Genomic DNA, 23,164 nt, shown 5'->3' with positions numbered 1-23,164 from the left:
CATGAGCGTGACAAAATGAGACTTGACATTTCAAGTGATACTTCTCATCTAAACTGAACAGTCTGAGAAATGGGCTTCTGAGTGACTTAGCAAGAAGGGCCTGAACAGCTCAGACTTCTTCTGCACTGCATGATCTTCTCAGGTCTTGATCCTGATATTGGCAGAGAAGCCAGAGGCACCAGGCTCTATTGAGGCCCCCTCTGCAGTCTGCATAGTCTCTCAGCCCGTCATACTTTTACAGTACCTTACTCTCAAGCTACCCAGCCAAACCCAGCTGGGCCAGGACTTTCCGTGTGATTGCCTGGTGACCCCTGACCAGTCCTTATGTTTCTCTTGCATTTCAGCTGTAACACACTGAGGACCAGAAGGTATTCATTCTATCAATGCTTCTTCAAGGAGACAAACTTACCCCTGGCAAGCTCCAGTATTCCTCCACATCCCCAGGCTTCCCACTATGTCATATCTATTATGGGGACCCAAATGTTCACTTTTTTTTCCTCTTGCTATGTGCTAAGCACTATTGTATCCACTGGGGGCATAGGGAGGAGAGAAAGAGAGAGAATTCCTATTCGTGTGGTACCCATCAGTCAAGGCAAGAGGAAAGCCGTAAAACCATATGATAAACCAATATAAAAAAAAGTTAGGATAAAGGTTTGCATAAAGAGTTTTGTAAATAAATGAATACATAGTTATGCTCTTCTGGTATTAAATTATCCAAAAATCTATAGATAACAATGGACTTGAAAATTCCAACTTAGACACTTTTCCTTAGAAAGCATGTTTTTGTAAGCAAGTATGCTCTTTCTATTACTAGCACTAAACATATGGTGAATAGTGTGCTCTTTACCTGGCAGCAAGACAAAGCTTTGAAAGTATATTTCTTGGTATGGGGAGTGCCATGCCAAATGTCTTAACCTATTCATTCACTCATCATTAAATAGTCGATATTTAGTTTGTGTATTGAATCTACCAGGAGCCAGGTACTGTCATAGGCTCCATGACGTGGGAAGAGGAGGCAGGATTTGTGTTAACAGTGCATCCACTGGAGCTGTGAGAGCAAACAAGTAAATAAGCTTTGTGTGTGTGTGTGTGTGTCTATGTGTTATGAGAAAACACATCCAGGCTAAACTCATAAAGAATAACCAAAATAGCACAAATAATATAGCAAGAGAAATAGACAGGGTAGAGGTGACAGCTAAAATATCCTAGATTAAAAAACAAATGTATTGGATATCATTAATTTTTCTCTGGTTATTTAGCTTTCTTTAATACTTGTAACTGTAAATTATCACTTAAATTCCATAATTATATTTTGTCCCATAAAAGATTGACAAATCAGTGAGTGGGTAAGTAGATGACAGAAATTATATACTTATGTAAAATATAAAAAATAGTAGATGATATGAATCTAATGCGTAAATAAGGACCATGTTGCAAACAACTGGATATAAATTATGTAGTAATAAGTGTATATGGGCATTGCTCTCCATATAAGAACTTGTGTTTTTTTAAATCAATGACACATTCTTTTTGTTCCAATCCATAGGTGATTTTCATCAAATTATAATCTTTTTTATTTTTCCATTCAGGAATGGTTCACTGTCATTGAGCATTACCACCGAACCAATGCCACCATTACCGAGCTGGTCATAGGAAACGAGTATTACTTCCGGGTCTTTGCTGAAAACATGTGCGGCCTCAGCGAGGACGCAACGATGACGAAGGAGAGTGCAGTGATTGCCAAGGATGGTGAGTTGGGAGTGGGGTGACATTTGGAAACCTTGGTGGACTCTCGGGAGAATTAAAGAGGAGGTCGGAAGAAAGAGGATGCTGGGAAATCAGGGTAATACTGTTCAAGTAAAATTTCAATTCTACAGGTAAATTGTTTTCTAGAGGAATTATACTATTATTATAGAACTTAGAAACTTAATTCATTCCAGTTTCTAGTTCTTGGGTCTATAGGTGGTGAATGTCACACAGATAGGAAAGATGGCACATTTCTTGGTTTCCCATTTGTCTTTGATACTTAAATGTAGCATTTACATGAGATTTGCTCTAAAAGGGCGGGAGGAGCTGAATTCTATAATTTCTGTAATCATTCTCAAATCCTGTAAATGAATTATTAGCTAGTCTGTATAAAAGACACAAAATCTTGGTATTTTACGTAGCGGTAATCCTAGATTGGGCAGGTTGTGAACTATTCTAATTTATTTACACCCCAATCATCAGTCATGTCCCTTGATACTTACTGTCTCAATCTCACCCAGGGCTATTTCTGCTCTATCAGTTTGCCCGAGGGGCACTTCTCCAGCCCCATGCCCCTGGTCCTCCTCCTCTCCCTGTCTCTTTTCTCCTCCTCTCTCTCTCCTCTCACCTCCTCCTCCATGGTCTCCTTGAACCTCCCCTCCCAGCCACTTGATTCTCAGGTCCCACCTTTCTCTCTCTCTACTGCCCAATCACAGGTTCCAATAGCTTCACATTGGGGAGCAAGGTTTACATAGCAAAGGTTGGTGTACCCACCAAATCTTGGGGTTTAGAATTTAGCATGTGTGTACATAGCACCAGACCAACCCGCGACAAAGTCCTTCTCTGTAATCCCACATTAGGACATATCTTTGATCAAGGAACACAGAAAGACAAACTACATCCATTCAGTGTTAGGTTTAGTGTCTCATAACCACTTTAGCTTCTGCTTCAGGTACAGCCTGCTCTATGTGTGTCCCCATCAGAATAAATGCCATATGGCATTTGCTGGTGCTTTTCTGAGAAGAAAGTTTAAACATAAGTAAAGGATGCTAAAAATAACACACTCTCAAGCCAACTTCTATTTTTAAACATCTTTTAATACTCATTTTAAAGGTAAGATCTATAAAAATCCAGTGTATGAAGACTTCGATTTCACAGAGGCCCCCATGTTTACTCAGCCTTTGGTTAACACCTACGCCATCGCTGGTTACAATGCCACCCTGAACTGCAGCGTCCGAGGAAATCCTAAGGTACCATGAATTACTTAATTCCTAAGGTACACTGAATTACTTAAATTGACTCCAAAGCCTCTCTTTTATATTTGCTATGTTATATGGGCAAGCGAAAAGATAAACAGGCCTCCCAACGCCTATTTATGTCTTTCTAGGGCTGGGGAGTGAAGAAAGATGGAATTTCTGGATAAATAATCATAATATTTAAATGTAGTAGTAACGAATGTGATATATGTCTTCACTATCGAGTGGATAGCTGCTGAAGAAACAAACCACATAGCAGAAGCAAGAGGGGAGCAAATGGGGTCTCACCTGGAAAAAGGAGCTGGTAATGCTGTGGACACTGTGTGCTTTGAATACACATTCTTGATCCATCAGTTGCTTCCAGATTTTAAAACTTCATCTATAGGTTTGTGCTATGGCTTCATAATAGAGTGTGTGTACCGGGATTTGACAATCACCAAGAGCTCTATAACACACTTAACAGGCACAGGATAATTCAGGGCAGAATCTAAACTGGGCTCTGCTAGAATAGGGGTATCAAAACCAATTGAGGACACGTAGAAATGTTTTCAAGTTTCTTCTGGTTGGTGTTTAAAAGTAACAGTTAGCAGAAGTTGTCCATAGTCATCGGTATCCCTGGGTGCCACCCAGGGAAAGTAATCTCAAGTTCTGAAAACTCTGATAGAATGAAACATAATAACAGTGGCCTATTATCTTGGGCAGAGTGGGTGGTGTCCAAGGGAGAAGCCATAAGGAGCATAGGAGGAAGGTGCTGAATTAATGTGTAAACAGATGTGGGTCCCTCTATCTGGCAATAAGGAAATGTTAACCCCCAGTTTAGGAGGAAGGCTCAGGCTGCTGCTGTCAGCTGGGGAGTCTCAGTAGGGAGATGCTACATGCTGGCATCTTTTACGAATAGCATTGGGGGTGGGTGGTAGTGAAAAACCAAGGGCCCAGAGCCTCCAGGAATGTTCCCATTTGAGATATGGAAAGAGAGAGAGAAATGGATAAAAGATAGGAAATGCTCCCACTCTGGAGTCTGAGAGAGACAAAGTAATAAATGCAGAGCGTCTGAGAGATCATGTCTCTGAGTGAGCGTGTCTCTGAGAGAGCATGTCAAGGGTGGGTATGTTTACAGAGGGAAGGAGTAAGTGGGAAAGTGGGGAGATCAATGCCTAAAATGTAGACCAAGGGTCAATACACAGAGACCCACCTTCCTGGGTGACTGACTAGTCTGTTGCTGATCTTGTGTTATTCTGTCAGAACTGATCTTGACTCACTAGATGGTGAGCTATGGACAGATGTCAGAGAGGAGAGAAAGTGGGGAGGCGGGGAGGAATCATACAACCTATGAAGAATTAGAGACAATCTGAAGATCATGTTGCCTTTTGGGTATTGTCTGAAAAACTACCCAGCAGTACACTCTCTGTTATGAACTCATAGCACAAAGCTGTAGATCAAGTTTTAACATGTGGAAACAACTGATGAATCCAGAATGTGTATGTTCGAGGTACACAGTGTGATATGATGTGCACACTGTGTAAAGATTTTCACAACCAGTACACCTACCAACACACTTGCAAGACAATAGAGTCATAGAACTCAATATCTTATAATTGAACATCCTGTGCCCACGTAGATTAATGTGGAAGGCAACTTAATCCATCTGGGAAGAGTGCCCTGGAGCTGACTTCTGAACAATCCCAGCTTCTTTAGAGATGCCCATTTGGTCTCTTGCTAATGAAATAGAACTGACTTTGAGACAAACAAGAGCAAAGCAGCTGCCCTTCTTAGATGCCCTTTCTTTCCAATCTGTGCTTTTAAATCCTACCGCTGGGTCTCCTAATAATGATCCATACATCATAGGCTTTGACTTGACTTTCTTCAATCTGAACTTCAGCCCAAAATCACCTGGATGAAAAACAAAGTGGCAATTGTGGATGACCCAAGATACAGAATGTTCAGCAACCAAGGAGTCTGTACCCTGGAGATCCGCAAGCCTAGTCCTTATGATGGAGGCACGTACTGCTGCAAAGCAGTCAATGACCTCGGGACAGTGGAGATTGAATGCAAACTGGAGGTCAAAGGTACGCCAGCTTAGAGCTTCTCTGTAGGCTTAAGATAAAGGATGTGGCTTAAAGAACCTTGGAATGCAAAATCCAGACAAGATGAGGTGACTGGGCTGAGTTGGTAGGTAGGGAGGGACAGGACACCTCTAGCTCCGCATTCATGCTTGTTAAGATACTTAGCTATTTAGGTTAACTTGCTTTGGTAGTTTTTAAAGTTCTTGTTAATTGAAGGAATATTAATTTTAGTGAACGCAGGTGGACAGCATTGTGAGAATGAATAAAATAAAAATAGTATTGCTTCGGTGACACAGTCCATTTGCAAATGGAAGCCTAGTTAAGAGCTTATCTACTGGAACCACAGTTAAGGAAGTCACACTGTTCGTAGTAATCTGTGAAACTACATAGACATGAATATATACACATATATATACATACATAAATATACATACATTCATATACTAAAGAGTTTTTATTCCGTTTAAGAAATGTTACAGGCTGGAGAGATGGTTCAGCAGTTAAGAGCACTGACTGTTCTTCCAGAGGTTCTGAGTTCAAATCCCAGCAACCACATGGTGGCTCACAACCATCTGTAACAAGACCTGATTCCCTTTTCTGGTATCTGAGAATAGCTACAGCAGACTTACATATAGTATATAAAATAAATCTTTAAAAAAAAAAGTCAGAACTAATATAAGCCCAAACAAACCACATAAAGATTTATATAGGAGAAAAATATTAGCATAAATTGTCATCTTAATCACATTTATTAACTGACAATAGTTTATCCTAAAGTTTTCCTTAACAACCAAGCCCACTTTGGGATGCCACAAGATATCAGACATGTTTTCAATGTCTTTTCTCTCAGTCTTTATTTTATTTCTATCCTCTGGTGACTGAAATATTTTATTTTCCCTGTCTATGATGAAACAATTAGAATTTAAAACTTAAAAAGATGGCTTTGGCCAGGCAGTGAGTGGTGGCGCACGCCTTTAATCCCAGCACTTGGGAGGCAGAGGCAGGTAGATTTCTGAGTTCGAGAGCAGCCTGGTCTACAGAGTGAGTTCCAGGATAGCCAGGGCTACACAGAGAAATCCCGTCTCAAAAAACAAAAACAAAAACAAACAAACAAAAGATGGCTTTGTAAATATGCATCTTATAATCACAATAAATGTCTAAGGTATTTTTAGAAGAATTTTTTCCTCCTCATTTTGGTCTAGAGTATAGAAAACTTCTTGGACAATAACATGCTTTTATAATGTTTCTCTCTCTTATGGTGTATATTCTTCCTCCTATGTTTCTATCCTTGGGTATATGATAATTCAGAATTGAGTAATGAGATATATTTCTATGTAGTAAACACAGGGCCTGTGATATTCATAAAAAAAATTCCATAGCTTACTTACTATTGAGAAAGCCCTTACAAATGTAACTGCTACACGTGGCTGCCTTCTTACCATGGAGTGGCCATTTAGGCCTCATTCATAAGTCATCTGGTTTCTAAACTTCTAGCTTTACATGAATGTTTTATTGATATTACCAAGGTATCATTGATAAATTTCTATCATCCAGGAGCAAGCTAGAATAAAAAATTGTCAAAAATTCATGTCTTGAAAATAACAAATGTTCAGGGCATAAAATGATAATCTCCTAAATGATTCAGTATTTGGAGCCTTCTATACAAACAAGTGGTATTGTGCATGCAAATGGTATGCTGCTCTGACTAATTTTATAGTAAGCAGAGTAAAGACTGGGTTTAATAATGAGAACAATATTCTTCTGTGAAAAGAAAATCATGATAAAGTATCAACTGTAATTTCTCTCTTAATATAAGCTTAACAAAGTTGAGACTGTTTATCGTCAGATTGTTTTCTGACAAGGGGTTACTTAAATGAGTTAAGCTATGTATTAAAAGGTAAGAATGTTAACTGAGAATAAATAAATATGGTACAAATATTCTAATTCTGCAGTGATATATCAAGGAGTAAATACCCCTGGACAGCCAGTCTCCCTGGAGGGGCAGCAACAGGTTCAAAAAGTTCACACCCCACTGGATACTTCCATTTTCCGTTCCATTCCTCTTACATGAAAACGCACTTTGCATGTAAAGCTTGATTTTTCTTGGTTGCTTTTAACTGTATTTCTTAGAAGCTCATGGCATACAGTGTTTATGTCATGAGCAAGGAAGGCAAATTATCCAAGAATATTCATTAATGTAAAACCTGTATCTTTTATTAGAAGACTTAAGTACCAGACCCGCCCTCTTTGTAAAGTCAGAAAGGTACATTTGAGGAACCCTTTGGAAACAAAGACATTTACCTAATGTTTTCATTTTTCAAACAGATAAAGATATGTTGAATATAGTTTTACAGCATAGTGAATTTATATTCGTGATGGAATTTAAAACTGGGGCACCTTAAGTTGAAGAGAACATGCTCTGTGCCATTTTTGGATGGAGGATACAAAGATGAGTGTAACATTTGGAAAGTCTCATCTGTAAGATTTTTTTTCCCACTGCAAATTAATTGGAAGAATATCTAAGCTATTTCTCTATTGGACAGTTTGGATATCTTTACAGTATCCCAACTAGTTCATATGTTTATAAACTTCAAAGAAAGGAAACTTTGAGGGCCCTATTCAAAAAGTTACACATAAAAAGCTCTGTCTGACCCACTTTCTCTTGGAAGAGCTAATTAGGAGTTCCCTGAGGCAATTAACTCTGGAATTAAACTCTGACATAGATCTATGCCTGAATTTCAGTATCTGCAGTCTGAATTTAGAGCTAATGGCCACCCTGAGGAGAATATAAAATATCAGAGTTCTTCCTCTGAAATCCTGTAGGCTACAGCACACTCACCGGAGAGCTTGAGTTTAAGGCTTGACTTAGGCTAGTTCTACATCAGTCTCAAATAGAATATTATAAAATATACTAGTTTAATATTTATACTTGATAATTTTGCCTTTGGGAATTTCAACATATATATATGAACACTAACACTGTTAAGTATTGCCTATGTTTTTCTTTTGTTGAAAAACACGATATATATATGTTGTAGGGTATTTTTTTTTTTACGCTAATGGTTTGGAATCTCTTACCATAAATATGCACTAGTCAGATTAGCTTTGCCACCTATTCTAGCAAAGTGGTGATGCATATTATTAATTTTTTTACGTATTAATGATCCTCTTGAAGTGACACCCTCACTCTATTTTTTCCTTTGCCCTTCACCCGACTAAGGATTAATGAAATCACCTCACCATTGTGACCATAATTTCACCTTCAACATACACTCAACTTTGATGTCAGCACTTTATTAAAGCTTACAACGTCTCTCTTTTTCTTTCTCTCTCTCCCTTAGTTGTAGCACAGTAAGGATTTTTGAATGTATATTGTCACCCAAGGTAAGCTTTCATATGGTTTTAGCATATGAAGCTTATGAATGTCATAAGCCATACCAAGCCTGTGGAGTATGGCATGATTTTCATTCCGTAACCCAATGGACATAGAACCTGCTAACCTCCTAGTTTTAATTTGTACTTCTGGATCTTGAAACTAACATCTACTACTGATCCCTCACAACCATTTCTTCTTGACATGCAGCAAGTTCTTGAATGTGGCAGAGCATGACTCAGAGCATTTGATATAGATGAAAATGAATGATCCCCATGCATTCTGAATTCTTTGCATCAAGGAATGGACCTGTATATAAGTGGCATCATTTCTACCAATATGTGATGTGGTTGGTTGTTTTTTCTTGTTTTTATTAAGAAGAATGAGTTTCTCAAATTTGCATCGAAGAAGTTTTAAGAATGTTCAAACAGCATGCTGCTTTTGTCTGGTCATGAATTTTTTAGCAAGTGAGCCATTCATTAAAGGGCAGTGCAGAGTTCTGGCTTCATGGATTTCTCTTGAATGACACTCTGAGGTTTTTTGTTGTTGTTGTTTTTGTTTTAAATATATATACATATAAAACAGGAATTCAGAAGGTAGGTATGAAATACTAGTTGGCATTTCTTTCACTCTCAGAAGGTATTATTAGTTCTAGTTTTTGCACAGTTTATAAATGGTCAAAGTTAAAGCAAATTTTTTTTTCTTCTCCAATGGGCTTGAATCACAATGTTCTGTGCTTAATTAAAAACAATGTTAAGAAATGGCTCTCAGAACCTTTCCATCACATGTGGAGGGTTCCCCAGACCTCTCAAAGAGCAGTGCCCTCTCTAGTGGGTGGGAATTTAAACCAAGACTGAACAACAGTAGAGGAGTAAATTATTATGGGTCTGCCAGGAACTTGATTTTTTTCTTTTTTCTGAGATGCCAAGTGCATTATATTCCAAATGCATTAGAACCGGGAGAAGATTTCAAGTAGGGACTGCGTGAGTACTGTAGCTAACAAGAACAAAACCAAGCCCGTTTGTAGGCAGCTAGCTCAGCAGTGTTCTCTCTGTCATCTTTCACATAGCTGCTTTTAATGGTCCCTTTTTCCATTTTGTCTTCTCTAGGTGGGCTGTCCTTCTGCAGGCTCCTCCTGCAGGGCGTGCCTCCAAACATAATTGATTCATATTTGCGAGACTTACAATTGAGCAATCCTGAGGATTACTGAGGGCTGGGCATTGCCTCTATACACACCACTGCTTTGAAATTTGATTGAAAACAGAAAGCACTTTCTGGTTTTTCTCCCAGGCCCCCAAGTGTGGTCATTTTCTCTCCTCCTAACCTTGAAGAAAGGAAATAAAAAATTATGTTTGCACAGATTGCTTAATTAAAGATTGCAAACAAAATCTCTTGTGCTGTCACACTTTGTTCACTATGGTCTTGTCTGGTTCACTGTACCTTAGTAAAAGCCAATTGTAGAATAAGGAAACGCCACCATTTCAATTTATAAAATAGCATCTCCAAAGGCTTCTCTCTCCTAGAGTGAAGAAATCATAATATACCATAATGGGATCCTGAAAAATCCATCTTTCTTGATTACCCTTCTGCTGTGTGCTCCTAACTGGCCTCAGACTCATGACAAGTCTTCTGCCACAGCCTCCTGAGTACTGGGATTATTAGAGAGGTGAAACACTAAAGTTGGATTTAATACATTTTTCTAAATCAACTTTTCTAAATTGGACTTGTTTGGTTCACACAAACCTACTCCACGTGAGGGTCTATGTCCTCTTTTCCCCCTTTGAACTTAATAGAAGGTACCATAACTTTACCCTGTTAGGCATTTTCTTTTCTGAGAAAAAAAAAAAAAAAGTAAAGGGATTTAGTAAATGGAACAAATAAGCTTGCAGTATGTATACTGAAATGAAGTGGTGTTTGCTTACACATTTGGAGTTGTATTCTCAATCAGAGCTGAGGCAAAAGGCTTAGGGCCCGTATGCTACCAGACTTGGGTCTGTTGCTATAATGTTCCCTAGGAGAACGTTCTAGACCTGTCCACCATGTCCACCCAAACAGCCAGTCCTAGTGCCAGAACGTTACTGCACTCTATGAAGCAGCTCCAGACTTAGTATTCAATTTTAATTAATCTTTAAAAAAAAATCTAGCTGTTGATAAATGCTTATATAACAATGCCTTAATCTTGTTAACAACTTCTTCACTCTTCCTTGAGTTTCAGTTTAAGGAGCAGAAGTGCATAGTACCATACCTAAATTTTCAATTCTCTTAACCCCCACTCCCAAAAACCCCCTTCTGTTGTTCCCCCAAAGGCTAAGTACATCATTGCTTGCAGATGTCACCATTGCATCTTGAAATGACATTTAAAAATATTTCCTACTCTCCCTTTCCAAATTTCCAACGTGAGAGGGGTCCCCTGAGCAGATGATGGGCTCACCAAGGGAAAGATGAATGTGATCTAGGTGGTTGCTATGCATCTGGGAATTTTAAGAGAAAACTACTTTATAGGTACTACAAACTATGATGGATCCCTTTTTTTCTGTCCCCACTGCTTGGTAATCTTGCTTCCTGGGTATTTCTTACAATTTGTTACTAACTTTGTTCTTGTACTTTTAATTACTCCAAAATAATAATTGTCTTTTAGTCCACTAGGCGCCATAGAGTGGTCTGGACTCCTTGTGGGTACTAACATTTTTAGACGCTCAAGTTTTCTATTATCAAAGTGTCATAGTATTTGTATTAATCAATCTACATGTTTCCTCTTGCATACTTCAAATTGCCTCTAGATTACTATAATACAAAATAAGCAATATATATATAATGTTAAGTAAATTATACTTAACATTATATATATAATATATAATGTTATATATATATAATGTTAAGTAAATAGTTGTTACATTGCTGTTCAGGGGATTCTGACAAGGGGCAGGGAAGCCTTTCACCCTCCAGTGTGTTCGGCACAAATACAGTTTTCTTGAATATTTCCATTATCCTAAGCAACTGAATCAGGGACAGGAAAAGCTGACTGTTGTTATGCACAATCCTTATGCAGACATCTGTGTTCGTTGGTGTTGTGGGTCTGGTGTTGTTCTAAGGTTCACCATTCTGATCATGAATACATTTAAAAAAAAGAAGAAAGAAGAAGAAGAAGAAGAAGAAGAAGAAGAAGAAGAAGAAGAAGAAGAAGAAGAAGAAGAAGAAGAAGAAGAAGAAGAAGAAGTTGAAGAAGAAGAAGTTGAAGAAGAAGAAGAAGAAGTTGAAGAAGAAGAAGAAGAAGAAGAAGAAGAAGAAGAAGAAGAAGAAGAAGAAGAAGAAGAAGAAGAAGAAGAAGAAGAAGAAGAAGAAGAAGAAGAAGAAGAAGAAGAAGAAGAAAGAAGCAGCAGCAGCTTTTATTCTTATAGTGGTGTGTCTGGTCTACACCTAAAGACTTGCAGATTCCTGGATACACTGCCCAGCCTCCACAGTCGGGATTTTAAAGGCAAAGAACACAAGGTTACATTGTGTCTATGCAGAAGCTGAAGGTCATCTGGGCAAAGCAAGCTTTTGTTTACAGAAGTGGAAATAGCAGGTTTGCTAAAGTTGGACAAGACCAGGCTGATTGCAAAAATTAACCCTTAACGTTTGGAAGTCTCACTTCCCTTTGTAGTCCAGAGAGTTTTAAACTTTTAAACATAAGGCTAGCCATCAACGTAATGTGAGCCAACCCATTAGGAAAGCTATCTAAACATTAATGACTCAGGTATTTTGCACAAATGAAGCCTGGCTCTTTTGGAAACACATGAAGACTAGAACTCCTTGTATACACCCGGTAAATGACATTGTAGCAAAGCCAAGCAGCGCGCCCCTGCAGGCTGCCTGTGATCACAACAGATGGGTGGTTTTGCTGAGTCACAATCAAGTCTGTTAATGCATTGTGAAGCTTTCTCCCAGAGTTTCTTTTCCCCATTCGTAACCTCCTTAATTATATCTGAAGGGAGAGTGGCAAACATGGCTCTGGCAGGCCTCGCCCTTCTCCCCCATTCCTCTACCTTGATAAGAATCTGTAGGTTACTTCTCTATAGCTAGCCCTGAAGGTCTATTCCCTTATTTGGTCACTTCGTCCTCCTGATGCTGACGACCAAGGTCCAGCTGTCAAAGTAGTGAAGTCCAGCAATCCAAAGCCCTCTTTGGCTCACCCAATTAACATGTCAAATCAAAATTAAACACCTTCTCCTAACACAGAGTTTCCCATTTTTCCTTTATAAACTGCCATTTTCCTATGGGCCATGATTTTCTCCTCTATACAGAGGCAGGCCTTTATTGTCCAGGACAAATATCCCTTCCCCTCCCCCTTGTTCCCTCCCCCTTCTCCTTTGCCTTCTATTTCCTGTCCCTCATTCCTGCTCTTTGTCCCTCTGGGGCAAATAAATTTCCTTTGTGGTGAGAACTTGGTCTTGTGTCTTCAGTCAGACACCAGTCCCTTTAATATCTTTTACTCAATAATGTTACTTCTGTACATTGTTAAGGTTTGAGAATCGCCAAAGAGTGATACCTCAGACTCCAATAGTTTGCTAAAGCAAAGAACGTTTATTCAGCTGAATTTCCTGTATGCTGAGGTCTCCCTATTTGGGAATGGAGACACCTGGGCTCAAAGGCTCAGCTTTTATTGTTAGTTAGGGGAATTCCAGGGAGGGGATATATATATATATATATAATTTTACCTTGATTGATTAGCTCTGTCTCTAGGGGGTCTGACTGATTGTACAATTGCTTAGGCTCTGGAGACCTCCCAAGTGGTCTTTTACTCATCCTAGCTACCTATTCTCACTTCAGGCCAGGTGACAAGGTGTCCTCAGATTGGCTGCCTGAGGCTGTGGTTGGTTGACCACAGGTTCCTTGATCTATCTGGGTTCTCATTTCTAGGAAACAGAAACTTAAGCCTAGTCTCCTCTCCCGAAGGGCCAGTTTGCAGCCTGTCATGCATGGAGTTAGTCTGGCTCTGGCTAACTTAGTCCTCTCAATATGTGATTTGTCCTCATACAAGCAGTACTTAGACTTTGCAACGCTCCAAGAAAGAAAAAGGCCATTTTTGAAACTCTGAACAACAGAGTCCAAAGCTGTCCAAAGCTGTCACTGCCACCAGATTTTTTTTCTATTATCTTTGCTATAATTAGGTTTAAATATCACTCCATTAAAGAAAAATTGTATATCACGGGAATTTACCAGATTGAGGGGGGGAGGGCAAGAGTTCATTTAAAAAATTGAAAGATCACACTTTTTATTTGTTTTTAAAGGCCTAATAAAGGCTTCATCTAAGTTAATATGGAAATAGTAAAAAGTCTAAGAAATGTTGACGTGAGATAATATGCTCTTAACTATTCGCTTTGAAGTTGAGGTTGGAAACAAGACTCAGTTCAACAACTGAGTTATTGATAGCCTGCTCTGTGCATGATGTCAGCTCAGAACTCAGGAACTTAACGTTCCTATAAACATATACCGTTCACATAAATAGAGTGCATATATGGATTCGAAGTTGGATAATGTGTTTATATATCTGTTAGAATTAATATACAGGATAGGATATGTTGTTTTCTCTTTTTGTAATCAAATGTGACCCTGAAGCCAGGCAGTGGTGGCGCATGCCTTTAATCTTGGCACTTGGGAGGCAGAGACAGGCAGATTTCTGAGTTCAAAGCTAGCCTGGTCTACAGAGTTAGTTCCAGGACAGCCAGGGCTACACAGAGAAACCATGTCTCGAAAAAACAAAACAAAACAAAGCAAAAAAATGAAAAACCAAAAAAAAAAAAAAAAAAGCAAGAAATTGTAAGAAGTGTGACACCAGGCTATTTGGCCTCCAAGGCTATAGTTTGGCATTTGTATTAGGATCTCCAGAGACACAGAACCAATAAGAGGTAGATGATTAGACTTTTAGGTTAGATTAGATTGGATAGATAAATGATTAAAGTCTAGGAAGAGACTACTCGGCATGCATGGTTTTCTGTTTTCAAGGTGATCACCTGGGAAAGTTGACAGTATCGTTGAAAGCCTAGGAATCAGAGAGCTGGTGGTATAAATTCCGTCCTGCATTGGAAAGCTGGAGAGCCAGGAGTTCTTAGAGCCTTTACTAGATGATTTCCAACCACAAGGAGAAGGCTATCTGCTTTACTCAAATACCAAGATGTGTTAAAAACTAAACAAACAAACAAGCAAAACCCACCAGAAATGTCATCTAAGCATCTCTGTGGCATTATGATGCCCCATTGTGGCAGGATATTTGATAGTATTGTGAACTCCTAGATTGTGTTATTTACTGGAAAAACCTATTTTTAGTTGTGGTATGGCTCAGCCTTAGTACACACTTATAATCTAAGAGCTTTCTGCTTAAATATTGCAAACACGATTAAATAAAGTCCACCATAGGTTGAGAGGCAGGGTAAGCAACCAGTTGACAGGAAGTGAACATAGGGTTATTAAGAAAAAAAGAAGAGTTAGAGGGAGTCAGGAAGACGGATAGAGAGACACAAAGGAATTACAAAGGAGGGACATTGAGTTGGAAGGTTTTTTTGGAGCTGGGCTTGAGAGAAGGGCATTGCTCCTGGGACATTGGCCAAGGAGGAAGGTCAGCTGGGTGCTTTCTCTGCCTCTTAGAGCTAGCAGGCTTTCATCTCAGCATCTGGCTCCTGAGTCCTCATTGGTAGAATTGAATGATTGAGATTTTGTTTAAAAAAAAAAAAAAACAACAACAAAAAACAGCACCCAGTTCCATCACCACATAAAATTAACTGCCATAGCCTGTCACGTGCTAATTTTATGACGTGTTCCTTTTGAAAGGTTTGGACAGTTCTGTTACTCAGTTGAATTTGGCAGAAAGGACCCCCACACTTTCTAGAGTTTCACTCTGGGATTTTCAAGGCTAGCTTTCTCCACAGGTCAAGGACTCCACAATCCATGCAGACATTCCTGCTGACAACACTTCTCACACAACCTTTTCTTATAAAGTGTATTTCTTGGCTCTATTTCTTGGGACTTTTCTCTGGACCCAAATTCGCACAGGAGCACCTCATGGCCAATATACTCACTCCAGGGCCAAATGTTTGACCTACAATCACCTGTGTGCAAGGAAGCTGGGGTCAGAGATATGACTAGAATTTGGCTGGAGACTTGAGCACCTAGGCCCTCTCTGAGTGTGGCTACTTATTTTACAGTTGACTAAGATAAACGACACCTGTTGTTGGTTCCTAATTTATGTGGATTCTAATAAATTAGTATTCTTGCATCAAAGATTCAGGTTCCTGCTACAAGACTTTGTGAAAATCCTTCACAATTAAGTGTCGACAAAGGATTAGAGAGATGCGTCACAAATGTGTCAGTGAGACAACCTGTTGTCCAGATTCTAAGGGTTGTCATTGCTCTGTTAAAGTTGCCTGGTGATCTCTGTGTGTTCCCAGACGCATGGACTGAACAACGTCCGAAGTGAGTTACAAGGGGCAAACTACCAGGACACACATAGAATGAGAACACAGAAGTGCTTACAGCATTGGGTGACTCAGATATGTCATTAAGGAAACACTGTCCAGTTCCTATGTATCTAGCATATGTCTCTTTTCTCCTGAGCAATATTGACATTACCTCTGTTTTCTGATAGGGGAGGTGTTAGTTCCCCAAGGCAACTGATTCACGCCTGGTTTTCTTCTTCCTTCACCTGCATTCCAATCTTGGAGCCCAGGAAAACATCTTCAAAGATATTAGAAACTAAATTATTACATGCTGGCTTAAATTTTAAAGGTTAATTAAAAAGAGCAAGTAGAGTTCATCCACAGCACTGTAGCAAAGAAAACTCGTAAATTGTAAGGCGATCTTCTTGGAGAAGTATGACAAGGGTCACTGGAAGGGAGCCATGTTTCAAAATAAACTGTCATGTGGCCATCTGGGAGATTCCAGAGATGAAGGACCCAAGGACCTGTCCTCTGCAGGCTCCAAATGGGGTGTTCTTCCAGCCCACTGGGCATCCACTAGGACCACGGTGAATTCAGTTCCTATTGCTGCACTGGAAGGTGCCATTGAGAGATGACAGTTGGGGTGACCGAGGGGGTGAGAGGGAGGAGAACCCTTTAGCAAGGGCTATTTTTATACTCTTCCTAGCACCTCCTAGCCACAGCACCACACAACATTCCTACAGCAGAAGCCATCCAATGAGCTTTCCTAAGTCAGTTCATGCTTTCAAGTCCTCCTAGTGACAAACACCAACTGTGGCCAATTCCATCCCTTAATAATTCCTCCTTTGAGGAGTTAAGCATTGAGAGAGACCAAAAGCTTGTGACAGCCAAGACATGGAAACACTATCCAGCCGGAGGAGGGAAGGACAGATTAACGTTCTTGTTATTTGCATTATTTCTGGTTTTGTTTCTCGGGAGGCACTCAAGAGCCTCCCGAGAAACAAAGCCAGAAATAATGTTACCAGGCAAGGAGCTGAAAGAGGAAAGAACAGGAAAGAAAGGAGCCCTTGCCCACCCGCCATACAAGCATGAACCCAGCCACGGCTTCTTCTTAACCTTTTCCGTTAAGGGTATTCTTCTTTGCAGAATATCTGAAGCCCTGTCCTCACCTGTACTGACTTTCTTGGGACAAATAACCAACAACATATACACTTTTTAATATTAAGACATTGCCCTTCACAGATATTCAAACAGACATTGGTTTTCTTCAGACATACAGTCAATGCACTGAAGGTTTCCTAGCCCAAGAGGCACAGTGTTGTCTCAGAAAAATTTCAACTATCACCGTAACCAGGTCTCAAGAGTAGGTAGCTGCTGCTCTACACGTAGATGACATAATCGGTACAATATATGCCTTTTAAATATATGTAAAATAAAAAATATAGAATAAAATATAAAAATGTAAATACTTATGTCTGTCTTCTAGCTAGACCTTCAGTGTCTTAAGAACATCAGGATTGGTTGCTGGGCAGTGGTGGCGCACACCTGTAATCCTGCACTGGAGGCAGAGGCAGGTGGCCTACAGAGTGAGTTCCAGGCCAGCCAGGGCTACACTGAGAAACTTCTGTCTTGGAAAACCAAAACAACTACTATAAACCCCCAAAAACATCAGCACTGGGAAAAACAGAGTCTAGTTCTTTTTTATCTTTTAATTGATCTAGGAGTCTTTTCTCTCTTTTTATCCACTTCCAGCTGGGGCCTAACGGACTTGCTCATAGTGGTGTCTCCACTTGGGCCTTCTAAGGCAATGTGCTTGGACCCTTCATTACAAAGGATGATTTGATGACCCCAACTAGCCACCTGGGAGCATCTTAGAAATGAATATCCTCAGCTTCTTCCCCAGACTTACAAATTTACAAATCTGTATTTCAGGGAGATTCTCCAATGGCCTCTATGTCCATTCATGGGGGTGGGGGTGGGGGTGGGGGGCAGGCTCCTGTACTTTATCTAATTTCTTGTATGGCTATGGATCCTCTCTCTCCTCTCTCTCTCTCTCTCTCTCTCTCTCTCTCTCTCTCTCTCTCTCTCTCTCTCTCTCTCTCTGTGTGTCTGTGTCTGCCATATGCATGCAGGTGTCCATAGAAGCCAGAACAAAGTCTCCTGGACCCCCTGGCTGGAATTACAAGTAATTATGAGCTACCCAATGTGGGCCCTGGGAACTAAATTCTGGGTCTCTGGAAGAGTATCAAGGGATCTTAACTGCTGGTCCATCTACCCAGCATCCAGTCCCCTTCTTAAAGGAAAGATTCTGATAAAAGTATCCCCTTGTCTTTGTTCCTTTAAACATGATCATGACAAAATAAATGCCCGATAGAAGCAACTTAAGGTGCATGTGTTGGAGCTGGGGGGTGTTTTGGTTCATAGTCTCATGGTGGGAAAGGCATGGTGCCTTCATGGTGGCAGGAGCATATTTTGAAGGCAGATCTTGGCAGATCAGAAAAGTATATTCTGGATGGAACAGAAAATACATACATAGCTTTCAAACCCAACTTGAGGAATCCACTCCTGTTAGGTAGGCCACATTGCTCAAAGGTCACACAATATCCCCAGAACAGTGCCATCAGGTTGGGACCAAGTGCCCCAAACTAAGTCTCTGGGACACATTGCATATACACACCATAACGTGGCTTAACCCATTCTTCATTAAATCTCATGGCTACAAGGCAGGGTTTAGGCCACCCGTGCTGCTAAGGAAGGAGTTTCCTTTAGGGTTCCTCAAAGCATACCTTGGAAAATATTTTATCACAGTACAATGTGAACCCAGAAAAGGATCATAAATTTAAAAAAGAATGATTAAAGGATATAAACAAGACTGAAGGCTAGGCACTGTGTCTAGGGGAGATCAGTCTCTTTAACCCTCGATTACTTTTGCAATTTCAGATAAAAAGCATAGTTGCCACATCTCCAGGGTTTTGTTGTGAAATTCTTTTTTTTTTCTTTCTGTTCTTGAGAACACTAAGCATTTCTAGAGACTAGAGCAAAGGTTTCTGTTGATTTATTACTGAATACTGCATATCTGCCTCTCTACCCAAAACGTGACCTTTGGGATCTCAAAGTACAAAACTGTCAGGACAGGTCAAAGTAAACGTAATAAAAGCAAGTGTTTATGGGGCTGGAGAGTCGCTTCGGTGGTTAAAGGCACTTGCTGTTCTTGCAGAAGATCTGGGTCACCTCCTACCACTCACAGGGCAGCTTCCAGCTATATGTAACTGCAATACCACGAGACCCAACAGCAGCTCCTGGCCTCCCGGGGCATGAGGCATGTGCACAGTATACATACAGATATGCAGGCAAAAACTCAGATGCATAAAGGAAAAATAAAATCTTAAAACAAGTGTTTACACAACAGGAGCCTGCAATAATAAAAAATAAAACAAAACAAAACAAAAAACAACACAGTCAGAATTGAGAACAGCATATTTTGCAAGTCCAGCCAAGAGTATCATTTTAAAAAGTCATTATTTCAATCGTGTATAGTTACTGGATATGATGTGAAATTTTGATACATGTAAACAACATAACCATGATCAAATTGGTGTCCAGGGAATATGTTGATTGAAGCCATGTTGTTTTTTTCCCCCAAACTGGTGAAAACTGGGTTTTGAAGTTCAGGAATAACTGTACCTACCATAGTTGTGTGAAACTATGTAACATTTTTGGGAACTTTGGCTTAAACATGAAAGTTGAGGGAAATCTAAAATGTGAGTCCAAGTTATACAAAGGAAGGGGGAGCAAAACCCACTGTCCTGTGAGAAGAGCAGCCATGAACTCCAGAGCTCATCCTTCTTCACTGCATTTTGGTGCTTCTTATCCAGGAAAGTAAGTCTTTATGTAGTCTTAAAAGTCAGTTACAGGGCTGGAGAGACGGCTTGACAGTTAAGAGCACTGACTGCTCTTCCAGAGGTCCTGAGTTCAATCCCCAGCAACCACATGGTGGCTCGCAACCATCTGTAATGGGATCCGATGACCTCTTCTGGTGTCTGAGGACACTGACAGTGTACTCACATACATGAAATAAATAAATCTTTTTTTTTTTTAAAGGGTTCAAGCTGGGCGGTAGTGGCACACACCTTTGATCCCAGCACTTGGGAGGCAGAGGCAGGCACATTTCTGAAGTTCGAGGCCAGCCTGGTTTACAAAGTTGAGTTCCAGGACAGCCAGGGCTACACAGAGAAACCCTGTCTCATAAAACCAAAAAAAAAAAAAAAGGTTTAAAAATGTCAATTTTAATGGCACAAATCTACACAATACATAGAAGCTGGGCTGTTCAATATTGGCAAAAATAAATCCCCATCTAAGACTTTTTACATGTTGAGTATCCCTCACTGAAAATAATTGGGACAAGAAGTGTTTGGGGCAGGGCAGTGGTGGCACACGCACACCTTTAATCCCAGCACCTGGGAGGCAGAGGTAGGCGGACTTCTGGGTTTGAGGCCATCCTGGTCTACAGAGTGAGTTCCAGGACAGCCAGAGCTACACAGAGAAATCCTGTCCTGAAAAACCAAAAAGAAGTGTTTGGGAGTTTGATACTTTTCAGACTTCAGATTACCAGTGTATATATAAAATGAGAATGCTTGGGTCTAGGAATCAAGCCTCAATACAAAATCACCAATGTTTCATATACACCTGACAAACTGTCTGAAGGCATGTTCACACAGTTCTCTTTTTGACTAGCATGTCCTATGATGTCAGCTGTGGAATATTCCACTTGCAGCATCAGGTCACTATAAGTTTTGGATGTTGGTGCATTTCAGATTTCTAAAGTAGTAATGCTTAATTTGCACTTCCTGTAATGTATTGTCGTACTCTGCAGTAATTGGGATTAAAGACTCTAGAACAAGATTGTGAAGTTCCGGGCTGGAGAGATGGCTCACTGGGTAAGAGCCCTGACTGATCTTCTGAAGGTCCTGAATTCGGATCCCAGCAACCACATGGTGGCTCACAACCACCCATAATGAGATCTGATGCCCTCTTCTGGTGTGTCCAAAGACAGCTACAGTGAATTATGCCAGAGGGAGCAGGGCTAGCAGAGGTCCTGAGTTCAAGTCCCAGCAGCCACACACGATAGCTCACAGCCACCTGTACAGCTACAGTGTACTCATACACATAAAAATAAAATAAAATAAATCTTTAAAAAAAAAAAAGATTGTGAAGCTCCTAAACTAGCTCAGTACTGTACTGGCTGCATGTGTAACTGTGGATCAGAATCTGAGCCTAGTTATGTTGAACCTGTAAAATCTCAGTAACATGGAGTCATCAATAGACTTATCGTGATGTGAGCTACAGTAATGGCTAGCATTGTAAGATATGCTCATTGACTATGGAAGAAGAGAGGACAGGAAGATCATAAGAGCCAGAGGGCAGGGAGGACTGAGAGAAGTAATGTCTTCTGGGAATGACATGACGGCTCTAACTCATGACCTCACAGCAGCTGTGGTTGCCTCCACAAGACGTGCACAAAATCAAGCCAGTTACCACTCTAGAATGGAGGAAGAAAGGGTTCCCCATCCCATCCCTGAGGAGCTAGGGACAGGTGAAGGCTTCAAGGAGAGGGAGAATCTGCTTTCTTTAAGGAGGTGGCCTTTATCTAGTAGGTTGACCATGATTCACTGGATGGAGTACTCACCATGCTTCCCTTCCCATGCAGGACAAATTCAATCCACAAACTGGACTTGATGGATTATAAAAACCAATAGTAATAAAGAAGACATGAAGAGGTTAGGAGATAGGGGTGGTTTTGGGAGGAATTAGGGAGAAGAATAAAGGGTTAATGTGATCAAAATATATTGTATGAAAATTTCCAGGAATTAATAAAATAGTATCTTTCTTTTTTTTTTTTTTTTTCCGAGACAGGGTTTTTCTGTATAGCCCTGGCTGTCCTGGAACTCACTCTGTAGATCAGGCTGGCCTCGAACTCAGAAATCCTCCTACCTCTGCCTCCCAAGAACTAGGATTAAAGGCGTGTGCCACCACCGTGTATCTTTCTTTCTTTCTTTTTTTTTTAAAGTATATAAAAAATCAGAACACAAGCATGGTTGAAGTGGGCAGATGGCTCTCTAACATCCACTCCTTCACTTTTCAATAGTAGTAGAAATTAGTTGACAAATGGCTAGCTAAGGACTTCATTTAGCTCTCCTTGCAATTAGGTGTCACGCTCACATGACAGAGTTCTGTCAGAAATGAGGAGTGAAACTTCGGATCACAGCCTCAAAGCCAGGAAGTTCAGTGCCCCTGCTCCGCTCCTTTTCCCTCCTCCTACTTGTTTGGGAATCATGATCACCTGTTTTGGACCAGGACAAGGAGAATACCCTAAGTAAAGGTAGAAGACAATAAAATGGAAGAAACCAGTGTCTCTCACACACTGAGCGTTTGCAGCAGCTCCCAATGATCTGCCTAGACATTATACTTTGGCAAAATGAACTTCTGTCTCATCCAAGTCGTTGTAAGTTACCTAGAAGTAGCCTAAAACAATTATTGATACCTTCTGAGCAAGCTGTGTAACCTTTTACAACTATATCGCATTAGAAGAGGCCAAATGTAATTGCTTGTAATCAGAGCTACTTAGGAGGCTGAGGCAGTTAGTTCAAGGCCAGTCTAGACTACACAGTAGATTCTGTCTCAAAGTCAAAGCAAAGTACTGAAGATAAAGCTTAGCAGGATAAAGCCAGGCGCTAGGTTCAAAGTCCTGGAGCAAGATACATAAAATACTAGGAATATATAATGTAAGTGTTGCCAATTTCCCCCCCTCCTGTCTCTGCCTGGAGAGTGCAAGTATGAAAACCTGCAGTACCACCACCCAGCTGTCATTTTTTTTTTTTTGTAAAAAGCCAGGTAATGAATATTCAAGACTTTGTAAGTCATCTTGTGCTACAACTCCTTACCTCTGTCCAAATAAACACAGCTATAGCCACAGAACTGAGATTTAAATTGCATCAATTCCAACACCATTAAACATTATTCTTTGATCTTTTTTCCCAGTAATTAAAAAATGTAAGACTTAGACTTCTGTAGTGCACTGTGGAGAATGAGATGGGAGGCTTGTCCTTTGAGCTGAAGGTTGCTGAATGTTCCTCAAAATATGGTGAGGGATATCATGTATCCCATGATTTATGTTGCTTAATCCAAGAATGCAGAAAGTAATTTCCAGCTTGTCTTATGTGTTAGAAAGGTGCATACAGATCAGACCCATTACGTGTAGATCAAGTGGGTACCCTATGTCTGGTTAGGCAATAGAACATGCTTATGACAGCCCCC

The 23,164-nt window shown here is 40.3% G+C and overlaps 1 protein-coding gene and 1 long non-coding RNA gene across 19 annotated transcripts in view; one reads left to right on the top strand and one right to left on the bottom strand.

Moving 5' to 3' along the window:
- Positions 1 to 9,826, top strand: part of Mybpc1 (myosin binding protein C1) — an 86,639-nt gene extending 76,813 nt beyond the window's left edge. For 9 of the 18 annotated variants that reach the window (XM_031350241.1, XM_031350238.1, XM_031350240.1 and 6 more), the window contains 4 exons: positions 1,590 to 1,749; positions 2,860 to 2,996; positions 4,882 to 5,068; positions 9,548 to 9,826. In XM_031350241.1, coding sequence (XP_031206101.1) covers positions 1,590 to 1,749; positions 2,860 to 2,996; positions 4,882 to 5,068; positions 9,548 to 9,648 — 585 coding nt within the window. In that variant the 3' untranslated portion in view covers positions 9,649 to 9,826. Of the gene's footprint in view, positions 1 to 1,589; positions 1,750 to 2,859; positions 2,997 to 4,881; positions 5,069 to 7,017; positions 7,077 to 8,406; positions 8,450 to 9,547 lie in introns of all 18 variants that reach the window. The other 9 variants (XM_031350252.1, XM_031350249.1, XM_031350248.1 and 6 more) reach the window with 6 other exon arrangements.
- LOC116076436 lies at positions 9,652 to 23,120 on the bottom strand. Its single transcript, XR_004112952.1, has 3 exons — positions 22,792 to 23,120; positions 16,044 to 16,148; positions 9,652 to 9,762 (listed from the first exon to the last, which is right to left on the bottom strand). It is a non-coding gene; the product is annotated as an uncharacterized LOC116076436 (long non-coding RNA).
- Between the last annotated feature and the right edge of the window lie 44 nt (positions 23,121 to 23,164).

The sequence above is a fragment of the Mastomys coucha genome, unplaced genomic scaffold (genome assembly GCF_008632895.1).
Source record: "Mastomys coucha isolate ucsf_1 unplaced genomic scaffold, UCSF_Mcou_1 pScaffold4, whole genome shotgun sequence".
Lineage (NCBI taxonomy): Eukaryota > Metazoa > Chordata > Mammalia > Rodentia > Muridae > Mastomys > Mastomys coucha.
The sequence above is the reverse complement of the archived record's forward strand: the minus strand, read 5'-3'. Positions and strand labels throughout refer to the sequence as shown.